At 42.3% G+C, this 19,971-nt stretch overlaps 1 protein-coding gene across 3 annotated transcripts in view; it reads right to left on the bottom strand.

Annotated features, from left to right (window-relative positions):
• The window catches only part of COL25A1 (collagen type XXV alpha 1 chain), a 643,948-nt gene that overhangs the window by 617,895 nt on the left and 6,082 nt on the right, over nucleotides 1-19,971 (bottom strand). For all 3 annotated transcript variants that reach the window (XM_077278990.1, XM_077278988.1, XM_077278989.1), the window contains exon 2: nucleotides 19,303-19,372. In XM_077278990.1, the coding sequence (XP_077135105.1) occupies nucleotides 19,303-19,372 (70 nt within the window). The remainder of the gene's footprint in view (nucleotides 1-19,302; nucleotides 19,373-19,971) is intronic.

Genomic DNA, 19,971 nt, shown 5'->3' with positions numbered 1-19,971 from the left:
CTAGTCAGGATGTGACCACAAGTATGCAAATCACAAACATGGAGTTACGTAACAGCCCAATCACACGGGGAATGCGTACTGAAAGGTTGTGCATATTGCACACTGTCTTGATTCAGCAATCTGCAATCACATAGATTCACAAGTGTTCTTAAGTAGTGTTGAGCAAATATACTCATTACTCGAGATTTCCCGAGCACGCTCGGGGGTCCTCCGAGTATTTTTTAGTGCTCGGAGATTTAGTTTTCTTGCCGCAGCTGAATGATTTACATCTGTTAGCCAGCTTGATTACATGTGGGGATTCCCTAGCAACCAGGCAACCCCCACATGTACTTATGCTGGCTATCAGATGTAAATCATTCAGCTGCGGCAAGAAAACTAAATCTCCGAGCACTAAAAAATACTCGGAGGACCCCCGAGCATGCTCGAGAAATCTCGAGTAATGAGTATATTCGCTCATCACTATTCTTAAGTGATTTTTCATAAGGAATATCACTGGGAATCCCATTTCCCGTTTTGCTCCAATAAAAATCTGAAATAAAACTATCACCAACAGACGTATAATGCAGCACTAGAGCAGCTATTTCTCACTTACAGCAAGTGCTAGAAGTGCGGCAGACATGTATCAATAATCGTGTCTCATTAAACCTAACCTGCAATTTTCATTTTTGCGGTTTCTGGGGTTTTTTCTCTTCAACAAAGCCATAGCTTTTTCATTATTCTGTCCACATTGCCGCATGAAGGCTTGTGTCTACAGTACAAGTTGTAATTTTGAATTACATCATTCCTTTTATTATACAATGTACCAGAAAACAGGAAAAATATCGTGTGGCGTAATAAACTCAATTTTGCTATTGTTTTTTGTGTTTTTGTTTAATGGTGTTCATTGTACGGTAAAAAAAAGGCCTGGCAATATGATTCCTCAGATCAGTATAATTATGACAATACCAAATTTGTGAATTTTTTTTTTATATGTAAATGGAGAGGAAAAAATGATGTTTCTTGTTTCTGTCACCATTTTCTGAGACCTGTATATGTTTTGTTTTTCCATCGATAGACAAGTGTGAGGACTTGTTTTGCTTGGCAAGCTGCCTTTTTTCATTCTGGGGTAAATACATTATTGAAATGAAATCACTTTTTATTGTATTATCCTAGGGAATTTTAATATAAAAAAAAGCTGGAGTTTTGAGTAAGGGTTAACTGTCACTGATAACACCAAATCTTCACAAAAATGAGACCTATGTCACAAGTGTTGTCTTCAATATGTCACACATAAGATTAAAGGGGTATTCCCATCACCAAGATCCTATCCCAATATGTAGTAGTAGGTGTAATAATAATAGTATTAGCAAATACTTCAATTAGAAATGTAGTAGAGTTCTTCTGATAAGCTATGCAGCTTACCCCATGTGCAGGGCATTGCTGTAGCTTAGATATCCATGGTTATGACCACTTACAGCTAACTATCACTATATGAATGGCCATAACCATGGATACCTAAGCTACTGTAATGCCCTGCACATGGGGTAAGCAACATAGCTAATCAGAGGAACTAAACTACATTTTTAATTGGCGGTATTTGCAAATATTATTATTACACCTAGTACATATCGAGATAGGATCTTAGATATGGGAATACACTTTTAAACACTATTTTAGACTAAAAGGAGCCAAAAGAGGTGTTAGGACCCTCATGATCACACACTGATGGCATATTCTAGCTATCTGTATGTGCCCAGTATGAATTTACGACTTCTAGATATAAATCAATCAGCATAGTCATGTTGATGACAAGATACCATGTCAGAAATTTTAAGTAACAATACTCAAATTTGAGAAAAGTATTTTGTTAATAATATTTTAACAATATGTTTAACTGAAGAATAAAAATCTTTGGATACCACAGCACAAAAGAAATTGAAGGCCATCTGGAATAATAACTTAACTTGCCCATTATTGTTCAAGATTGCGAGTGTCGTTTAGCCCACTATCACTGGTTAATAGCGTGTTAGAGCAGGACATACACTCACTGGCCACTTTATTAGGTACACCTGTCCAACTTCTTGTTAACACTTAATTTCTAATCAGCCAATCACATGGCGGCAACTCAGTGCATTTAGGCATGTAGACATGGTCAAGACAATCTCCTGCAGTTCAAACCGAGCATCAGTATGGGGAAGAAAGGTGATTTGAGTGCCTTTGAACGTGGCATGGTTGTTGGTGCCAGAAGGGCTGGTCTGAGTATTTCAGAAACTGCTGATCTACTGGGATTTTCACGCACAACCATCTCTAGGGTTTACAGAGAATGGTCCGAAAAAGAAAAAAAATCCAGTGAGCGGCAGTTCTGTGGGCGGAAATGCCTTGTTGATGCCAGAGGTCAGAGGAGAATGGGCAGACTGGTTCGAGCTGATAGAAAGGCAACAGTGACTCAAATCGCCACCCGTTACAACCAAGGTAGGCCTAAGAGCATCTCTGAACGCACAGTGCGTCAAACTTTGAGGCAGATGGGCTACAGCAGCAGAAGACCACACCGGGTACCACTCCTTTCAGCTAAGAACAGGAAACTGAGGCTACAATTTGTACAAGCTCATCGAAATTGGACAGTAGAAGATTGGAAAAACGTTGCTTGGTCTGATGAGTCTCGATTTCTGCTGCGACATTCGGATGGTAGGGTCAGAATTTGGCGTAAACAACATGAAAGCATGGATCCATCCTGCCTTGTATGGAGCATCTTTGGGATGTGCAGCCGACAAATCTGCGGCAACTGTGTGATGCCATCATGTCAATATGGACCAAAATCTCTGAGGAATGCTTCCAGCACCTTGTTGAATCTATGCCACGAAGAATTGAGGCAGTTCTGAAGGCAAAAGGGGGTCCAACCCGTTACTAGCATGGTGTACCTAATAAAGTGGCCGGTGAGTGTATAAAGAGATGTGAATATAATGCTTTAATGGAGCACTCTAAAACACACTGTTAGGAAACTGATAGCGTGTGCCACTAGATGGGGAGCTTTTAATGATGCATAGTCTGTGATTGCTGGGTAGCCTACAAGCCATTTTTTTTGCATTTTTCCACATTTACTGTAAATTTTTTATTTCATTCCGTTCAAATTGTTTGAAAAGACGTAGTACATGAGCTCGGACTTCTGTTTAAACTATTTTTCATTGCCGTTCCTCATTTAAACTGATTCATCCATTATAAAAGATGTTTTTAGTTAATCTTGAAATGATGTCAGTGACCTTCATGGAGTACTCCTGGGATGAAATTTACCTGACCCTGCACTGCAAGAAGATCCAGAACATTTGCATTTCGAAGGCCAGCATTTAATCACACTAGAAGGCGCCTCTCCTTACAATAAGAAATGTTTCTTGTCTGTAAAGCAATATAAAATCTAAGCAGCACAGAACTTTGGGGTTACCAAAAGGGCAGTATCTTAATATACACTTATCTTGTAAGGTCTTCACATCCTGTTCCGTCCAGATGTGTCTGGATCCCAGAATTCCAAGCAGCGGAAGTTCACCGACCTCCATATAGGGACACCCAAGTGATGGGTGGCTCAATACGGATCTGCTGGTGGTACCAGCCTCTTGCGCGGTCCCACCAGCGGAACACCATGAGAGAGAAAGCGCACAGGGGTGAGAGACACAGAGCACAGGGGGAAGACCGCTCAAATGGGACAGCACACAAGGGGAGAACACGGCACAGGAACGAGAGAGACAGCAGACAAGGGGGTAGCACATGGGGTAGAGAGGTCAAAGAAGAGAGCACAGACGGGAGAAGTCAGCACATGGGGAAACAGAGAGTGGATAGGTGGGTGAGCACATGGGGGGAGAGATTCTCAACGCTGCAAAGCCTGCCCCCATCGTGACATTACCGCCCTCCCAATGCGATAACATCGGGCCTCCATCTAGTTACTAATAATGGGCAATGCAGAGATGAATTGACACATCATGTTAGTTGCATAGTGATATAACGTCTTGTTCACACAGTCTTTCACTGCATCAGAACGGCATATGGCTCTGTCACATTTGAGGCTTTTTCCACATTTAAACTCCCAGAAAAGAATTGCTTGGCTTATAAGTCTCCTTATGCCAATTTGGCACTCTTAACAAGAAGAAACATTATCCCTTAGACCATTTGTCAGAAGTCTTTCACCTAGCCACATCAATCTGCCTGCTTTGCTCTGATGAGGAGCATAAACCCTGAAACATCTGTATGCAAATGAAGTTTCTGGTTCTTCATACCTTTTAAAGGTTCAATGCTGACTTTTAGGATTTCTAATTCCTACAGGTAGGAATAAAGTTCCTGTCCTATTTCATCCTGAAGAGGCCATTATCATTGTTTACTTACATCACTGCCATTGTATTCTCACCGATACTATTCTCTAACGCACATCTCCTTTGGAAGCCCTGTGAATTTCCTGATGAAGAAGTGAGTACACTTCAAAACATCTTGAAAATAGAACTGCATTAACTACTCCACTATCTCATGTGTTTTCTGACATCTCTATCTGTTGAGAGGCCAGCAGTGTAGCATATCCACTTCTGCACATTTTTTCATATGTCTGGAATTGACTCTCATTGTAAAAAATGTGCATACCTTATGTCTATTTGTATAGAAAAGTATAACAGATAATCAAATCTTTTAAAATTCAAATTTGTCAGGTTTTTCAAATTTATTTTAAAAAATGTTCCACCAAATTGATTTTCCTTGCATCACATACAGTAAAGTCTCAAATTGGCCTAAAAAGGCATGCACAATACTATGAGGTCTCCAAGGACTATATCCAACCCCTCTCAGTTTTCTTTTTTTTTATTATAAAACAGTTAAAAAGTTATCTCTCATGGTCATTTGAGATTAATTAGACATTCTTTTCAGAACACTGACTCAAACTGACGGTGTTACTGCCAGAGATAACATCATCCTTTGTCACTAACATGAGTGATGTGACATATTCCATAACAGCTTTCTCTTCTTCCCCACTAATACACTTGCCAATTGTGACCTGTGTTTGGTAGAAGTACTGCCCGGATAGCTGGTGCCAGTGGTGGTGGTGGTGGTGGTGGTGGTGGTGGTGTTTCTGCTGCTAGCAGCCCCCACATTCGTAGCCCTTTTATGTTTATTTTTCAATTACAGTACCCAGTCATGACCACATTACCAGTCATTGTCATTGCCACTTTTTATTTTGCCATATATTTTGCACAACATTATAATAGACTTTTAACTTTCTTTTCAACTCCAATTATTACAATTTTTCTAAAAAGCACAAAACAAGAAATGCTGGGTAGGTGGGTATATAAACAGACAGCTAAGTGTGGCAGCAAGCTACAATATAGGTCTCACAGTAAAAAACACGTAAAAAAAACAGACATACAGTTAAATGTCTACTTTTTAAAAAGATTTTCTTTCTATATTTCCTTTACAAAATTCAATCCCCTTCCAAAATAATAACTAATAACAAAGATGTAAAAAATTTGCTTGATACATATATATTTTGTGGAGTAGATAGTCACAGTTAAATGTCTGGATTTGGGGATTTTTTTTGTAGTTTAAAAGCAACAATTTTCACAAAAGGGTTTGAGCAAGAAATCAAAAATCAAAAAAATCAGCACAGTTGCTTGTGAAAAGCAACCACACAATCTCTGACTGACATTGATTTCAGATTAATTTTTTTTCTGCAAAACATATTGTGCTGCCTTGCTGCTGCTTTCTAGTGCATTACATTATGAATGAAGAAAAAATGTGTAATTGCAATATATTGCAATTCCAATGCAGCAGGAGAGATGCTGGCTTCATTAAATAAGTGATTAATCACATTGAGTACTGTACTCTCTCTTTTCTCTCTCCTTTTACAAAATTAATCTATCCCAGACTACTACACTCATATAATGGCTGAAGTTGTACAATGTATTACTGTCTGGATTATTTGTCCAATGCTTTAGAGCTCTGCCTTAATATATCTTTTGCTGAGCTGTAAGTGCTGATGTCCTCTCACTATCTTAAATCACTCTAAAATAGCTGCTGCATTCCTTGCCTCAGCTTTCATACAACCTATGATAGTCCTTCCTGATATTGCAGCACTATAATATGGATGTGATATGTCGAAGACATTATGGGGAAGTGCACAAGTAGGTTTCTTGGTGTCGTTTTCATAAACATGATTCTATCTCTATACAGCTCTGCTAGTTTTCTCAAAGATGAGCTCTGTCTAGCCCTGCCCACACTACTGATTGCAGGCTTGATACTTACAGAAAGCTGCAAATCAGTGGTGGAGTTTGGCGTAAGACAGAGCTCATGAATTTTGAGGACTACATAGCCAAGCAGACTAGCAGAGCTTCAGCAAATAGAGATGGCAGAGATTAATCGATACTGTCTAATTCTAATACAGTGCAGACTAAAGGTCCATATGCATATTAGTATAATGTTCACTGAATCCATCACTATAAAAAAAATCAAATGATGGTCTAAAATGTATAAGGCCCCCCGAATGTCCCCTGACATATGATGTCAAGTGAGATAAGAATTCAGCATGTGCAGTTTCGGACTACCAAACTTTGTTTGCTAAGAGGTAAGCTGCCACCAGAAATGTTTGATAACTGCTCTTTGACGGAGAATACAGGAGTCCTTAGCCAGCTAAGTGATCCAATGTCTTGGAAAATCAGGAGACATAGTTGCTGGCCCAACCATTGATAGTTTGGCTAACTGCTATCTAAAGTCTATGAGGGGGTTAGACTAGAGGAACAGACTGGCATTACAAAGCTATTGCTGGACTTGTCTTTGAAAGAGCTACATGCACTTATAAGTAGCTTGGAGCTTGACACCTTGCTGAAAGGTTCTCTTTAACCCTCCTGGTTGTGATGTGACAAATCATAGGCTGAAGCCCTAATCCCGATACCAGGAAGCACAAGAGCATGCTAAGTTGCTGCCCGCTGAATCCCCGCTTAGCCAGCCCTGGGCTGAGGAACCGATTTTGCATCACATTTCTTTTCTTTTAAGGAGTTAGTAAATCTTCTGCTCGTTCAACCTCTGGAAACAGTCTCTGCTGAATACATCACATTACTGGACATGGTGAAAGGTTCTCATCTGTAAATGCTGATGTGTTTTAAATCAGCCCAGTATGTGTAACCATTATCTTTTTTTCTTCTCTGCTTCTTTTCCATACATTAAAGAAAACGCTTTCAGCACAGGCCCCCTTTCCTTGCTCCATCTATTAGATGTAATCCTATTTAAGGCCAGTGTTCCAGACAGGATCATCAATCCTCATCGTCACATCACCAGGACCCATACAAGTGTTTGGCTCCAGCCCAGTGATCCTAACATGAGGACTCGGTGCATCCTGTATGTGTGGGGATGAGACATATGTGTTTGCATGTGGTGCATAGGAAGGAGAAATTTGTGCAATAATGACATAGAGGGTGGGCACGGGTTCCATCCAAGAGATAATGTAAAAAGCATGCTTACTGCTCAGCACATTATAATGATTGCAACATAACCCGGAATGTGAAAAAAAGTATGAACAGCTTCTATGCCAGCCCCTAATATAGAAATAAGTGCTGCACACATGTAAAATCAGTCAGGTATTTTTCCACTTTCATTGCTGAACATGTGTGAAGGTTATTTTTTTTATCTACATACAGTGAAATCATGTACTGTATCTATATTGTGTGCTGTAATGGTGTTAATATTGCACCCTGCTTTTTGTGTGAAGGTGTCAGGTATGGCTTTTCACAGATGCCAAAATACACAAGATTGGGGAAGTGGCAGACCAATATAGTGATAAGTTTCAACGAATAAAACTCAATCTTTCCAGTGATTGGAGGTAAGAATGCTTTCCTACAAAAGGCATATATAGGAAGATACAGTGGCATGTAAACGTTTGGGCACCCATGGTCAAAATTATATTGTGAACAGTTAAGCAATTTTAAGATGAAATAATCTCTAAAAAGCCTAAAGTTAAAGATGACACATTTCCTTTGTATCTTAAGCAAAAAAAAACATTGTAATCTTTTACATCTTAAAAATTACCAAAAGGAAAATGGGCCGATTAAAAGATTGAGCAGCCTTGGAGATTTGTTTTCTCAGATAACTTTGACCAAGATTTCAGACTTTAATTAACCTGTTAGGGTTATGGATTGTTCACTATCATCGTTAGGAAGACTAAGCAAAATTTCAGTGAGAGCTGCTCGTACAATTGCTGAAGAGCCAAATCAGAACCCCCGACTGACTGTAAAAGACCTTCAGAAAGTTTAAGTAGACTCTGGATTTGTGGTACATTGTTAAACTGTTCAGAGACACTTCCACAAATATGGCCTTCATGGAAGAGTCATCAGAAGAAAACCTCTCCTGTGACCTCACCATAAAGTTTAGAGTCAGAAGTATGCAAAAGAACATCTAAACAAGCCTGATGTATTTTGGAAACAAGTCATGTGGACCAATGAGGGTAAAATAGAACTCTTTGGCCACGATGATCAAAGGTATGTGTGGAGAAAAAAGGGCACAGAAATTCTGGAAAAGAACATCTTGCCAACCACTAAGCATGGGTGTGGATCAATCATGCTTTGGGGTTGTGTTGCAGCCAATGGCTGTCACGGGGATACAAGGAGGGCGAGAGCTAATAACCCGGGCCCCTGCAATTTCCCTCAGACTAGGGAAACCCTGTCTGACCCTCTACCTGAAGTTTACACTGAAGGTGTGCATGTTCAGGCCTCCATCCTCACCCTGACTCCTGATTCAGCCCTAGACTGAATACCACCGCCCACCACCCAGTGAATGCAATAGACCAATACCCACAGTTATAACAAACAAGGATAAAGGAAAATATACACTATAACGGTGCAGGGCAAAATAAATACAAATATAGGAAGGAGTAAATAAGACAAGGAAAATACACCACCAGCAACGATTCTCCAACAACCAGCTCTCCACTCTGGACCGAGATAACTACGGATAAGACAGAAGATATAATCGGCGACGCCCAAAGATCAGGAGAACCATTTAAAGGAAATGGGCATGGCCCAGCTTCCAATCTGAGGATCAGATAAATTAACCCCGGAGCAGCCAGACGAAAACTAGCCGACGCCAATGAGCAAACAGTGGTCAAACACGGAATTACCGCTGTCTGTCAGACGACCTGGTCTGAACAGTGTCCGACATGACAATGGCACAGGGAACATTTCACAGGTAGAGGGAAGAATGGATTCAATGACATTTCAACAAATTCTTGATGCAAACATAACACCATCTGTATACAAGCTGAACTTGAAAAGAGAATGGCTTCTACAAATGGATAATGCTCCAAAACACATGCCAAAATCCACAATAGACTACCTGAAAAGGCACAAGCTCAAAATTTTACACAGTCCCCTGATCTGAACATCATTGAAAACCTGTGGCTAGACCTCAGAATAGCAGTGCATGCAAGATGACCCAGGAGTCTCAAAGAACTGAAAGCATTTTCCGAGGAAGAAAATCCCTCAAACAAGAATTGAAAGACACATGTCAGGCTACAAAAAGTGTTTACAAGCTGTGATACTTAGAAAAAGGGGGTGCTAATAGGTACTAACCATGTAGGATGCCCAAAATTTTACATCGGCCCATTTTCTTTTTTGTAATTTTTAAAATGTAAAAAATGACAATTTTTTTTTCCTAAAGTACAAAAGAAATATGTGATCTTTAACATTAGCCCTTTTACAGATCATTTCATCATTAACTTGCTTAACTGTTCATAATAACAGTAATTTTGGCCAGGGTGCCAGAACTTTTATCTGCCACTGTATGCTATTTGTTGCCCATGTTAATAAAAGAATGTTGTGGAGAATATTTTATTGCATTTCTCAGTATGTACGGTAATAGTGCAGTAGATCATATACACTAAAGTATACCAGCCTGACGTAAGTCAAGTAAACACTGTTTGTGGCCAGGGTTTGAGGGAATAGCTACTCATGGACAACTTTGCAGTATTCACACAAAGCAGCAAATCAAGTGTAAAGTGAGCTAAGGTGAACCAAAAAAAGAAAACTATCTGTTCCCTAGTTTGATGTGGAAAGGACCAAAGATTTGGGATACATTTACTGAGCTACGGTAATTACTAGTGATGAGCGAATATACTCGTTACTCGAGATTTCCTGAGCACGCTCGGGGGTCCTCCGAGTATTTTTTAGTGCTTGGAGATTTAGTTTTTCTTGCCGCAGCTGAATGATTTACATCTCTTAGCCAGCTTGATTGCATGTGGGGGTTCACTAGCAACCAGGCAACCCCCACATGTACTTATGCTGGCTAACAGATGAAAATCATTCAGCTGCGGCAATGAAAACTAAATCTCCGAGCACTAAAAAATACTCGGAGGACCCCCGAGCGTGCTCGGGAAATCTCGAGTAACGAGTATATTCACTCATCACTAGTCTTTAAAACAATTGGCGCACATGCCACGCACTGCACCAATGTTTTCGAAGTAACAGGTTTAAGAAGGATTATGTCCTGAAATGCAAAAACATGCGTCCAAATTGCATCAAAAATTTTGGTTAAAATTTTTGGCAGAAAAGTAACATAACAAAAGTGTCTAACTGTGCACCAAATGTATCATCTAGCATGAAGCAATGGGATAAATCTGATGATCTATAAGACAGTTTAGACAAAGTTTATGCCATCTAAATCATTTATACCATTTTTTGGCTTATACCCTAGGGCAGTCTGCATAGTGCAGTTTTGGTACAGTTTGCAATATTAGTGAAATTAGAATTGTAGTTTCATACACATACACAATACACTGTGTGCTGAATTATTATGCAAGTTGTATTTTAGATGATTATTTTTATTATTGATCAACAACTATGTTGTCAATCAACCCAAAAGACTCATAAATATCAAAGCTTAATATTTTTGGAAGTTGGAGTGGGTTTTTTTTAGATTTGGCTATCTTAAGAGGATATCTGTTTGTTTGTGCGGGTAACTATTACTGTGCAGAATTATTAGGCAACTTAATAAAAACCAAATATATTCCCATCTCACTTGTTTATTTTCACCAGGTAAACCAATATCACTGCACAAAATTTAGAAATAAACATTTCTGACATGCAAAAACAAACCCCCCAAAAATGAGTGACCAATATAGCCACCTTTCTTTATGATGACACTCAGCAGCCTCCATCCATAGATTCTGTCAGTTGCGTGATCTGTTTACAATCAACATTGCATGCAGCAGCCACCACAGCCTCCCAGACACTGTTCCCGAGAGGTGTACTGTTTTCCCTCCCAGGTTCTCTATGGGGTTCAGATCAGGTGAACAAGGGGGCCATGTCATTATTTTTTCTTCTTTGAGACCTTTACTGGCCAGCCACGCTGTGGAGTAGTTGGAGGCATGTGATGGAGCATTGTCCTGCATGAAAATCATGTTTTTCTTGAACGATACCGACTTCTTCCTGTACCACTGCTTGAAGAAGTTGTCTTCCAGAAACTGGCAGTAGGTCTGGGAGTTGAGCTTCACTACATCCTCAACCTGAAAAGGTCCCACAAGTTCATCTTTGATGATACCAGTCCATACCAGTACCCCACCTCCACCTTGCTGGCGTCTGAGTCGGAGTGGAGCTCTCTGCCCTTTACTGATCGAGCCTCTGGCCCATCCATCTGGCCCATCAAGGGTCACCCTCATTTCATAAGTCCATAAAAACCTTTGAAAGGTCAGTCTTAATATATTTCTTGGCCCAGTCTTGACATTTTATCTAATGTTTCTTGTTCAAAGGTGGTCGTTTTTCAGCCTTCCTTACCTTGGCCATGTCCCTGAGTATCGCACACCTTGTGCTTTTTGTTACTCCAGTAACGTTGCAGCTCTGAAATATGGCAAAACTGGTGGCAAATGGCATCTTGGCAGCTTCACGCTTGATTTTCCTCAATTCATGGGCAGTTATTTTGCACCTTTTTTGCCCAACACGCTTCCTACGACCCTGTTGGCTATTTGCCATGAAACGCTTGATTGTTCGGTGATCACGCTTCAAACGTTTGGTAATTTCAAGACTGCTGCATCCCTCTGCAAGACATCTCACAATCTTGAACTTTTCAGAGCCTTCAAATCTCTCTTCTGACCCATTTTGCCAATGGAAAGGAAGTTGCCTAATAATTAAGCACACCTTATATAGGGTTTTAATGTCATTAGATAACACCCCTCCTCATTACAGAGATGCACATCACCTGATTTACTTAATTGGTAGTTGGCTCTCAAGCCTGAACAGCTTGGAGTAGGACAACATGTATAAAAAGTATCATGTGATCAAAATACAACTTGCCTAATAATTCTGCACACAGTGTACACACACACACACACATATAAATGCACACATACATGCACATATACACAGACACATACACACAAATTTACACGTATACACGCACATACTTTATTGTAAGCGACCTCATGTTCGAGCACTATAACTATGTTTCTAATCTTTTTTGCACTAGTATGCTGTCATACCAGCTAATATTGGTTTTGCATCCGAGCGCGGTATGTGCCTAGTATTAATTAAACATACCTTCTGCAGGATATTCTCAATGATCAGATGGGTATGGTCATTTATCATATAAATAGCGCCAGAAAGGTAATGCAATAGACAATAGTTAGAAATACAAATGACATGCTCCGTATTTATGAAACACACGTATCTCGGGGTAAAGAGACGCTTTTCTTGGACCAACATTCAGAGATCTTTACATAAAGTACACTGCCAGTGTGTGGCAAATAGTGGAGGATCAGATTGAAATGAAATATTAGCATTTTGTATTCAGTCCACCTGTAAATCCTCCCTTTTCATGATCGCCGTGACATATTTGATGTCTGCATGGCCAGTGCACTTGGCATGATCTTCGCTCGCAGGCGCGGATCTGGGCTCTACAAAGTGATGTAATGTTCAGCTCTAGTGGCAGTGAGGCAGAAACGCAGAATTCCTTCTTACCAAGCCATTATGGAACCCTAGAGGCATAGACTGTATGATTTATATTGTGACCAGCATCACGATATGCAAAGCTTTGGTTTGATCTATAGTGAAACCAAATATAGTGCAATGAGCTTCCGAGCCAGAAATAAAACATATATACAGAGCCCCCTTACCCCTAAAAAGCCCCCCAAACTTTCATGTTCAGAACTGTCATAATAGAGATAGCGTAGTCTGTATTAGTGAACATATAACCGCCAGGCTGAGTTTCTACTAATCCAGGCCCTTGCCAATATATTACTTTTCTGAGCACGGCAGGGTGGGATGGTTGTGCCATGGGGACTGTCGGAAGGAGCCAACTGTCACAGGCTGTTTCATTCCTCGGGGCCAGCACTCTGTCATGCAGGCGGCGTTTGTCACAAGTCAGCTCTGCTGCCACATGCACACAGGGGAAAAAAGAGACCCCCAGCCTGAATTCCTGCCCTAAACATAGCCTTTCATCTCTCACAAGAGCCCCAGACTGTCATTCATCAATCCTTTCCGCACAATGCCGCTGTGTAAGCCTGTGGCTGCCACTGTCAAAGGTGATCCTGGCTGTATTACTCCGCCATAAATTCACAGTACATATTCTGCCTTTATCACCTGGGTCAGCAAATTAGGTTGAACAAGAACAACTTTCGCTCAAGGCTGAGAAATTAATCAAAGAGAAATTAAACACATCAGACAGAGGAGCGGGGAGGCATGCAGGTTGTGCCTCCATCCCACTGCATTACGGCTGCAGCGTTCAGCATTTCACAAGTCCGTGAGCACACAAATTGATAATTGGTATCAGCTCACTGGAGTGAGGCGTGTGATTGGAACTGATAACGCAAGCGCTGCTAGAAATAATGTATAACATGTAAGCTGGAAAAGTAAAGGGAAGTGGAAACGATGCCTCTGGGAGAATAATAAGGTAAGTCTGGGATGCATTATTTGAGCACGCCAAAATGCTCGATTAGCACTCGAACATGCTCGGATAACAACTTATCCGAGAACGCTCGCTCATCATTACATCCTAGTTCTTTTCTTTTTACTGTAAAAATTTTAAAAATAAAGTTATACGTTATATTTTTTTGCTTATTTTGCCGTTTTACATTTTTTGTTTGTTTTCTATACATCAATTGTATCATCTGTGCCCTATCCCTAACAATATTCCTAAGTCTAGACCTAAGCCTAATCATAAACCAATCCTTAGCCCTAACCCTAACACTAGACTGAAATCTAGCCCTAAGCCTAACCATAAAACAATCCTTAGCCCTAACACTAGACTGAAGTCTAGCCCTAAGCCTAACCATAAGCCAATCCTTAGCCCTATCCCTAACACTAGACTGAAGTCTGGCCCTAAGCCTAACCATGAACCAATCCTTAGCCCTAAACCTAACCCCAGACTGAAGTCTATCCTTAAGCCTAACCATGAACCAATCTTTAGCCCTAACACTAGACTGAAATCTAGCCCTAAGCCTAACCATAAACCAATCCTTAGCCCTATCCCTCACCCCAGACTGAAGTCTGGCCCTAAGCCTAACCATGAACCAATCTTTAGCCCTAACACTAGACTGAAGTCTAGCCTTAAGCCTAACCATGAACCAATCCTTAGCTCTAACCCTAACCCTAGACTAAAGTCTAGCCCTAAGCCTAACCATAAACCAATCCTTAGCTCTAACCCTAACCCTAGACTAAAGTCTAGCCCTAAGCCTAGTCATGAACCCATCCTTAGCCCTAACTCTAACCCTAGACTGAAGTCTAGCCCTAAACCTAACCATAAACCAATCCTAAGCCCTAACTCTAACCCTAGAGTTAGAAAAAGTGTAAAAACATAGAAGCAGTTTTTAATAATGAATGACGACACTATTGAGTTGTGTGCACTGCACTTGATTCCATACTGTTTTCTTTCATCACCTTCTGTCATCTCCTTGCTGCTTATGCAGAGCACACCAGTGACCAGTGGAGATGACTTTGTCATCAGCTGCTGAGCTCTGCATAGTCAGTGACTGAGATGACATAGTTCACTTCATTTCGGTTGCTGCCTATGCAGAGTTCAGCAGCTAATGATACACTCATCTCTCATGTTGTGTTCTACATGCACAGCCTGTTTACAGGCACAAATAGAGGCAAAGCAGGTGAGTAGAAATATACAGATTCAGTACCAGCATCTATTAATCTACTTACTGACTACTGTAGCACAGGGAGACAAAGTCTCATTAAATTACTCTTACATCTTAATGGAGTTTTCCCATGAACATAGTACATTTTAATCAACAGATCTTGGGATAATAATGATTTCCACAATTGGATGTGTTTATATAAAATGTCCCTGTGCTGAGATAATCTTATAAATGTGCCCCTGCTGTGTACTGTGTAATGGTCGTGTCTGACCGTGCAGGGACATGGTCTGATCATACCACAGCTCCTGGGCAGGGGAGGACACAAAAGAGAGTACACTTTATTCATGAGAAAACCTCTGTAAGGTACAGGCACGGTTTTCACACTTATTTTTAATGGTCACATTTTTAATGGTCACATTAACAGTTTTTCTATGAGTAAAACTGCTGCTCCCTTCAAAACAGTAGGAAAGTTATATGGCCGACAGTACTCTTTGGCAGTAGAATTACACGCTGGTGCTATATTCTGCTACATCTTGGCCGGTGTTTCCCCCACATACAGACATGTTCAGCTCGGCTGGGCATGAACAGCATTTAATAGAGACAGAGAGACAAGCTGCTGCTGCTAGCTAGGGCTTATCTCCTCTAAGTACTAAGGATCGGACATGTTGGAATGCAAGATGCCTCATCCTATTAATCAACTGTTCTCCCTGAAATTGGCACCTTTGTATAATAGGTATGGACACTTGTAGACGATATTCACAAAGCAAAATTATGAGATAATACAGGAAATTTAAAAGTTTTTTTTTTTTTTCGGGGGGGATTTAGCTTTATTTGACAACACATCCTCAACGCCAAATTCATCTCCACATTTCTAATACTGTAAAACTAAGGAACAGTGGCGAATATAATAGTGCGCTTAATGTGCTCTATACCGATACTGTGCATTAAACTGTAAAGCGCTGCGGAATATGTTGGCTCTATATAAATAAAGATTATTATTATGATTATTATCTGCAAAAGATTATAGCCTACAAAAGCAAATCCCACAGGCAGCGGCTACAGGCAGCGGCCACAGGCAGCGGCTACAGGCACCGGCTACAAGCAGCGACTACAGGCAGCGGCTACAGGCAGCGGCTACAGGCAGCGGCTACAAGCAGCGACTACAGGCAGCGGCTACAGGCAGCGACTACAGGCAGCGACTACAGGCAGCGGCTACAGGCAGCGACTACAGGCAGCGACTACAGGCAACGGCTACAGGCAGCGACTACAGTCAGCGACTACAGGCACCGGCTACAGGCAGCGACTACAGGCAGCGGCTACAGGCAGCGACTACAGGCAGCGGCTACAGGCAGCGGCTACAGGCAGTGGCCACAGGCAGCGACTACAGGCAGCGGCTACAGGCAGCGGCTACAGGCAGCGACTACAGGCAGCGGCTACAAGAAGCGACTACAGGCAGCGGCTACAGGCAGCGACTACAGGCAGCGACTACAGGCAGCGGCTACAGGCAGCGGCTACAAGCAGCGGCTACAGGCAGAGGCTACAGGCAGCGGCTACAAGCAGCGACTACAGGCAGCGGCTACAGGCAGCGGCTATAGGCAGCGGCCACAGGCAGCGGCTACAAGCAGCGACTACAGGCAGCGGCTACAGGCACCGGCTACAAGCAGTGACTACAGGCAGCGGCTACAGGCAGCGGCCACAGGCAGCGACTACAGTCAGCGACTACAGGCAGCGGCTACAGGCAGCGACTACAGGCAGCGGCTACAGGCAGCGGCTACAGGCAACGACTACAGGCAGCGGCTACAGGCAGCGGTTACAGGCAGCGGCTACAGGCAGCGGCTACTGGCAGCGGCTACAGGCAGCGGCTACAGGCAGCGGCTACAGGCAGCGACTACAAGCAGCGGCTACAGGCAGCGGCTACAGGCAGCGACTACAGGCAGCGGCTACAGGCAGCGCCTACAGGCAGCGGCTACAGGCAGCGCCTACAGGCAGCGGCTACAGGCAGCGACTACAGGCAGCGGCTACAGGCAGCGGCTACAGGCAGCGACTACAGGCAGCGGCTACAGGCAGCGGCTACAGGCAGCGACTACAGGCAGCGGCTACTGGCAGCGCCTACAGGCAGCGGCTACAGGCAGCGACTACAGGCAGCGGCTACAGGCAGCGGCTACAGGCAGCGACTACAGGCAGCGGCTACAGGCAGCGACTACAGGCTGCGGCTACAGGCAGCGGCTACAGGCAGCGACTACAGGCAGCGGCTACAGGCAGCGGCTACAGGCAGCGACTACAGGCTGCGGCTACAGGCAGCGGCTACAGGCAGCGACTACAGGCAGCGGCTACAGGCAGCGGCTACAGGCAGCGACTACAGGCAGCGACTACAGGCAGCGGCTACAGGCAGCGACTACAGGCTGCGGCTACAGGCAGCGGCTACAGGCAGCGACTACAGGCAGCGGCTACAAGCAGCGACTACAGGCAACGACTACAGGCTGCGGCTACAGGCAGCGGCTACAGGCAGCGGCTACAGGCAGCGGCTACAGGCTGGCCTGTGGTTACGTCCTCCGAGGGCACATAGGCTTGATACAGATATGTGCAGCCGCTGTGTGTGCACCACAACCATAGGCAATGATGTGTGGTTATAGAAATGAATGAATACAGCCCAAACAAATAACTATGGCTAAGTACCATATTTCAGCAGAGTATATGCTACACTCAGGACATTTGTATTTTATTATGTGAGAAATAGTTGAAACCCCTTAAACTGAGTTTCCTAGCAATATAACAGATACACAGCCATGTCTTGGCCTCCTTCAGACGTCCATTTTTTTTTCTCGTATGTGAAATAAAATGGAGCATTTTTCACAAGTGAGCTGGACACGGCTTCAGTGCGGCACCTATACTTCTCATATGAAAAATAAATACATTTCTAATCTCCTTGTACCAATTACATAGTCAGAATCCAACAGACTCCCGGATAACACCCGGAGGGTATCTGTATTCTGTCTTTTTTTTCTACTGGCCCATTGATTTGAATGCGCAAGTTTGATCTATGATTCAGATCAAAAACGGACGTCTCCTGATTTTCTCATGGCTCATTCAGAAGTCCAATTTTTGCGTACGAGTGCTATTTGTGATTTTCACAGTACCTGTGATAATCTATGGAGCCATGATTTTTTTCCACGGAAAATCATGGAGACATGTCCGATTTTGATCCGACCCTCAGATCAAGATTGGCAATGCAAGTCAATGGGTCTGTGAAAAAAATCAGAAAGCGCTCAGATACCAGGCGAGTGCAGCCCAATTTTCATCGACTGTCAGAAAGGAGAAGGTAGAGAATTTTTTTAAGTTGTCCACCTATGACACTCAGAACACATTCTGATCAAACTCTGATCACAATAATCGGTTTGTTTTTCACGTCTGTAGAACTATCGGACGTCTGAATGAGACCTCAGTCTGCAAAAAAGCAAGGACATGTAAACAGTCCCATAGACTATAATGGATAGATGCTTTAGCTGTGAAGAACAAGGATAGCACATATACGTGAAAAATGGACCTCTACATGAGGCTCAGGCAGCAGTGGAGAGGTATCATTTGCTCTTGTAAAACTTTCAGGTCTTCTTCTCGGACCTCAATTTAAAGGGGTTAGAGGAAAGGGTCAACTCTTTTTTTAAGAACACCATTATTGTCAATAGGACCTGCCCATCAATTCTAAGTAAATTATTTATTTATTAATAAAAATTACCGTATGCCTTGAATAAAACATCTAAGTGATCTGAGACTGACTGGTTGCTAAGGACTGTGATTATCAAGTAGTGTAACCTAGCAACCAAACTATCAGACTCATGTTGTTCGGCTCGGCCTGGCAGCAGTTACCCCGACCCATCCCTGTCTCGGGCAGCGCCATTCTTCACTAAATGGAAAATGTTGTTGCACGATCTTTTCCATAATGTATAACAACTATCTCACTGGTCAAAGAAACACAGATTTTCACAGATATATTGAAATATAATGAATGGAGACCCAGCAACAAATTCAATAAATAAGGTCATTTTTGGCAAATTTGCTACATAATTCATACAGGATCGCTATAATCAGTCAGCAGCTAACAACACGACAGATGCCCGAGCCTACAAAAGACTTTTTCTGGCCGAATGTGATTCTGTCTTTAGCCTAATATGCTGCTCTGTGCCTTTGCTGGCATGCCAAGGCCACTAAGGGCAAGGAGATGTCAGTCAGGCGATCACATTTACCTGCTGGGCAGTTACACTCTGCCGGAGCTTCTCTTGAGATTCGGATTTTTGCCATGTGTTCATATGACCTCTGTTGGAAAAAGAGAACAGGATTTAATGGTTCAAATAAACTCATAATGGGTTTCCCAGCCTCCTCCCGGGCTCCTTATCTGTATACAGTCTATCTGGAATATTTATACAGATGTATACTGCGACCCATTCCCACTTCACATTAACTGTGAGCACAGTCATTTACCGGGGGATCCCTGATGTGGATGTGATCATTCTAGGAGTGCTTCACCAGATTAAGACCCTAATAATTAGATGTAAACATATTATTTCATTCCTGGAGACAGAGATATTTTAGGCAGCATTAATTAGCGCTGCAGACATGAGGAATTTGGCTAAACCCCATTAGAAAAAAAACGATGCGCTTATTTCACTTAACAATAGGAAAATATTCAACTATGCCATGCTCAACCGTTCAGCCTATTTCATAATGTTTTGTAAGATAAGGGGTTAATTGAGCACTACGATTTGACAAGCAAATAAACGATGTGTGAGATGGTGAGGGCAGTAATCCTAACACTTCTGGGTCATCTAAATACTCGCCTATGTCAGACAGCGTTAACTTTACAGATCGCCTTTATGCTGCGCTAAGGTGAGACATGCCACATAGCGGGTGTCAAC

This window comes from Ranitomeya variabilis, chromosome 1, assembly GCF_051348905.1.
Source record: "Ranitomeya variabilis isolate aRanVar5 chromosome 1, aRanVar5.hap1, whole genome shotgun sequence".
In the NCBI taxonomy this organism is placed as follows: domain Eukaryota; kingdom Metazoa; phylum Chordata; class Amphibia; order Anura; family Dendrobatidae; genus Ranitomeya; species Ranitomeya variabilis.
The sequence above is the reverse complement of the archived record's forward strand: the minus strand, read 5'-3'. Positions and strand labels throughout refer to the sequence as shown.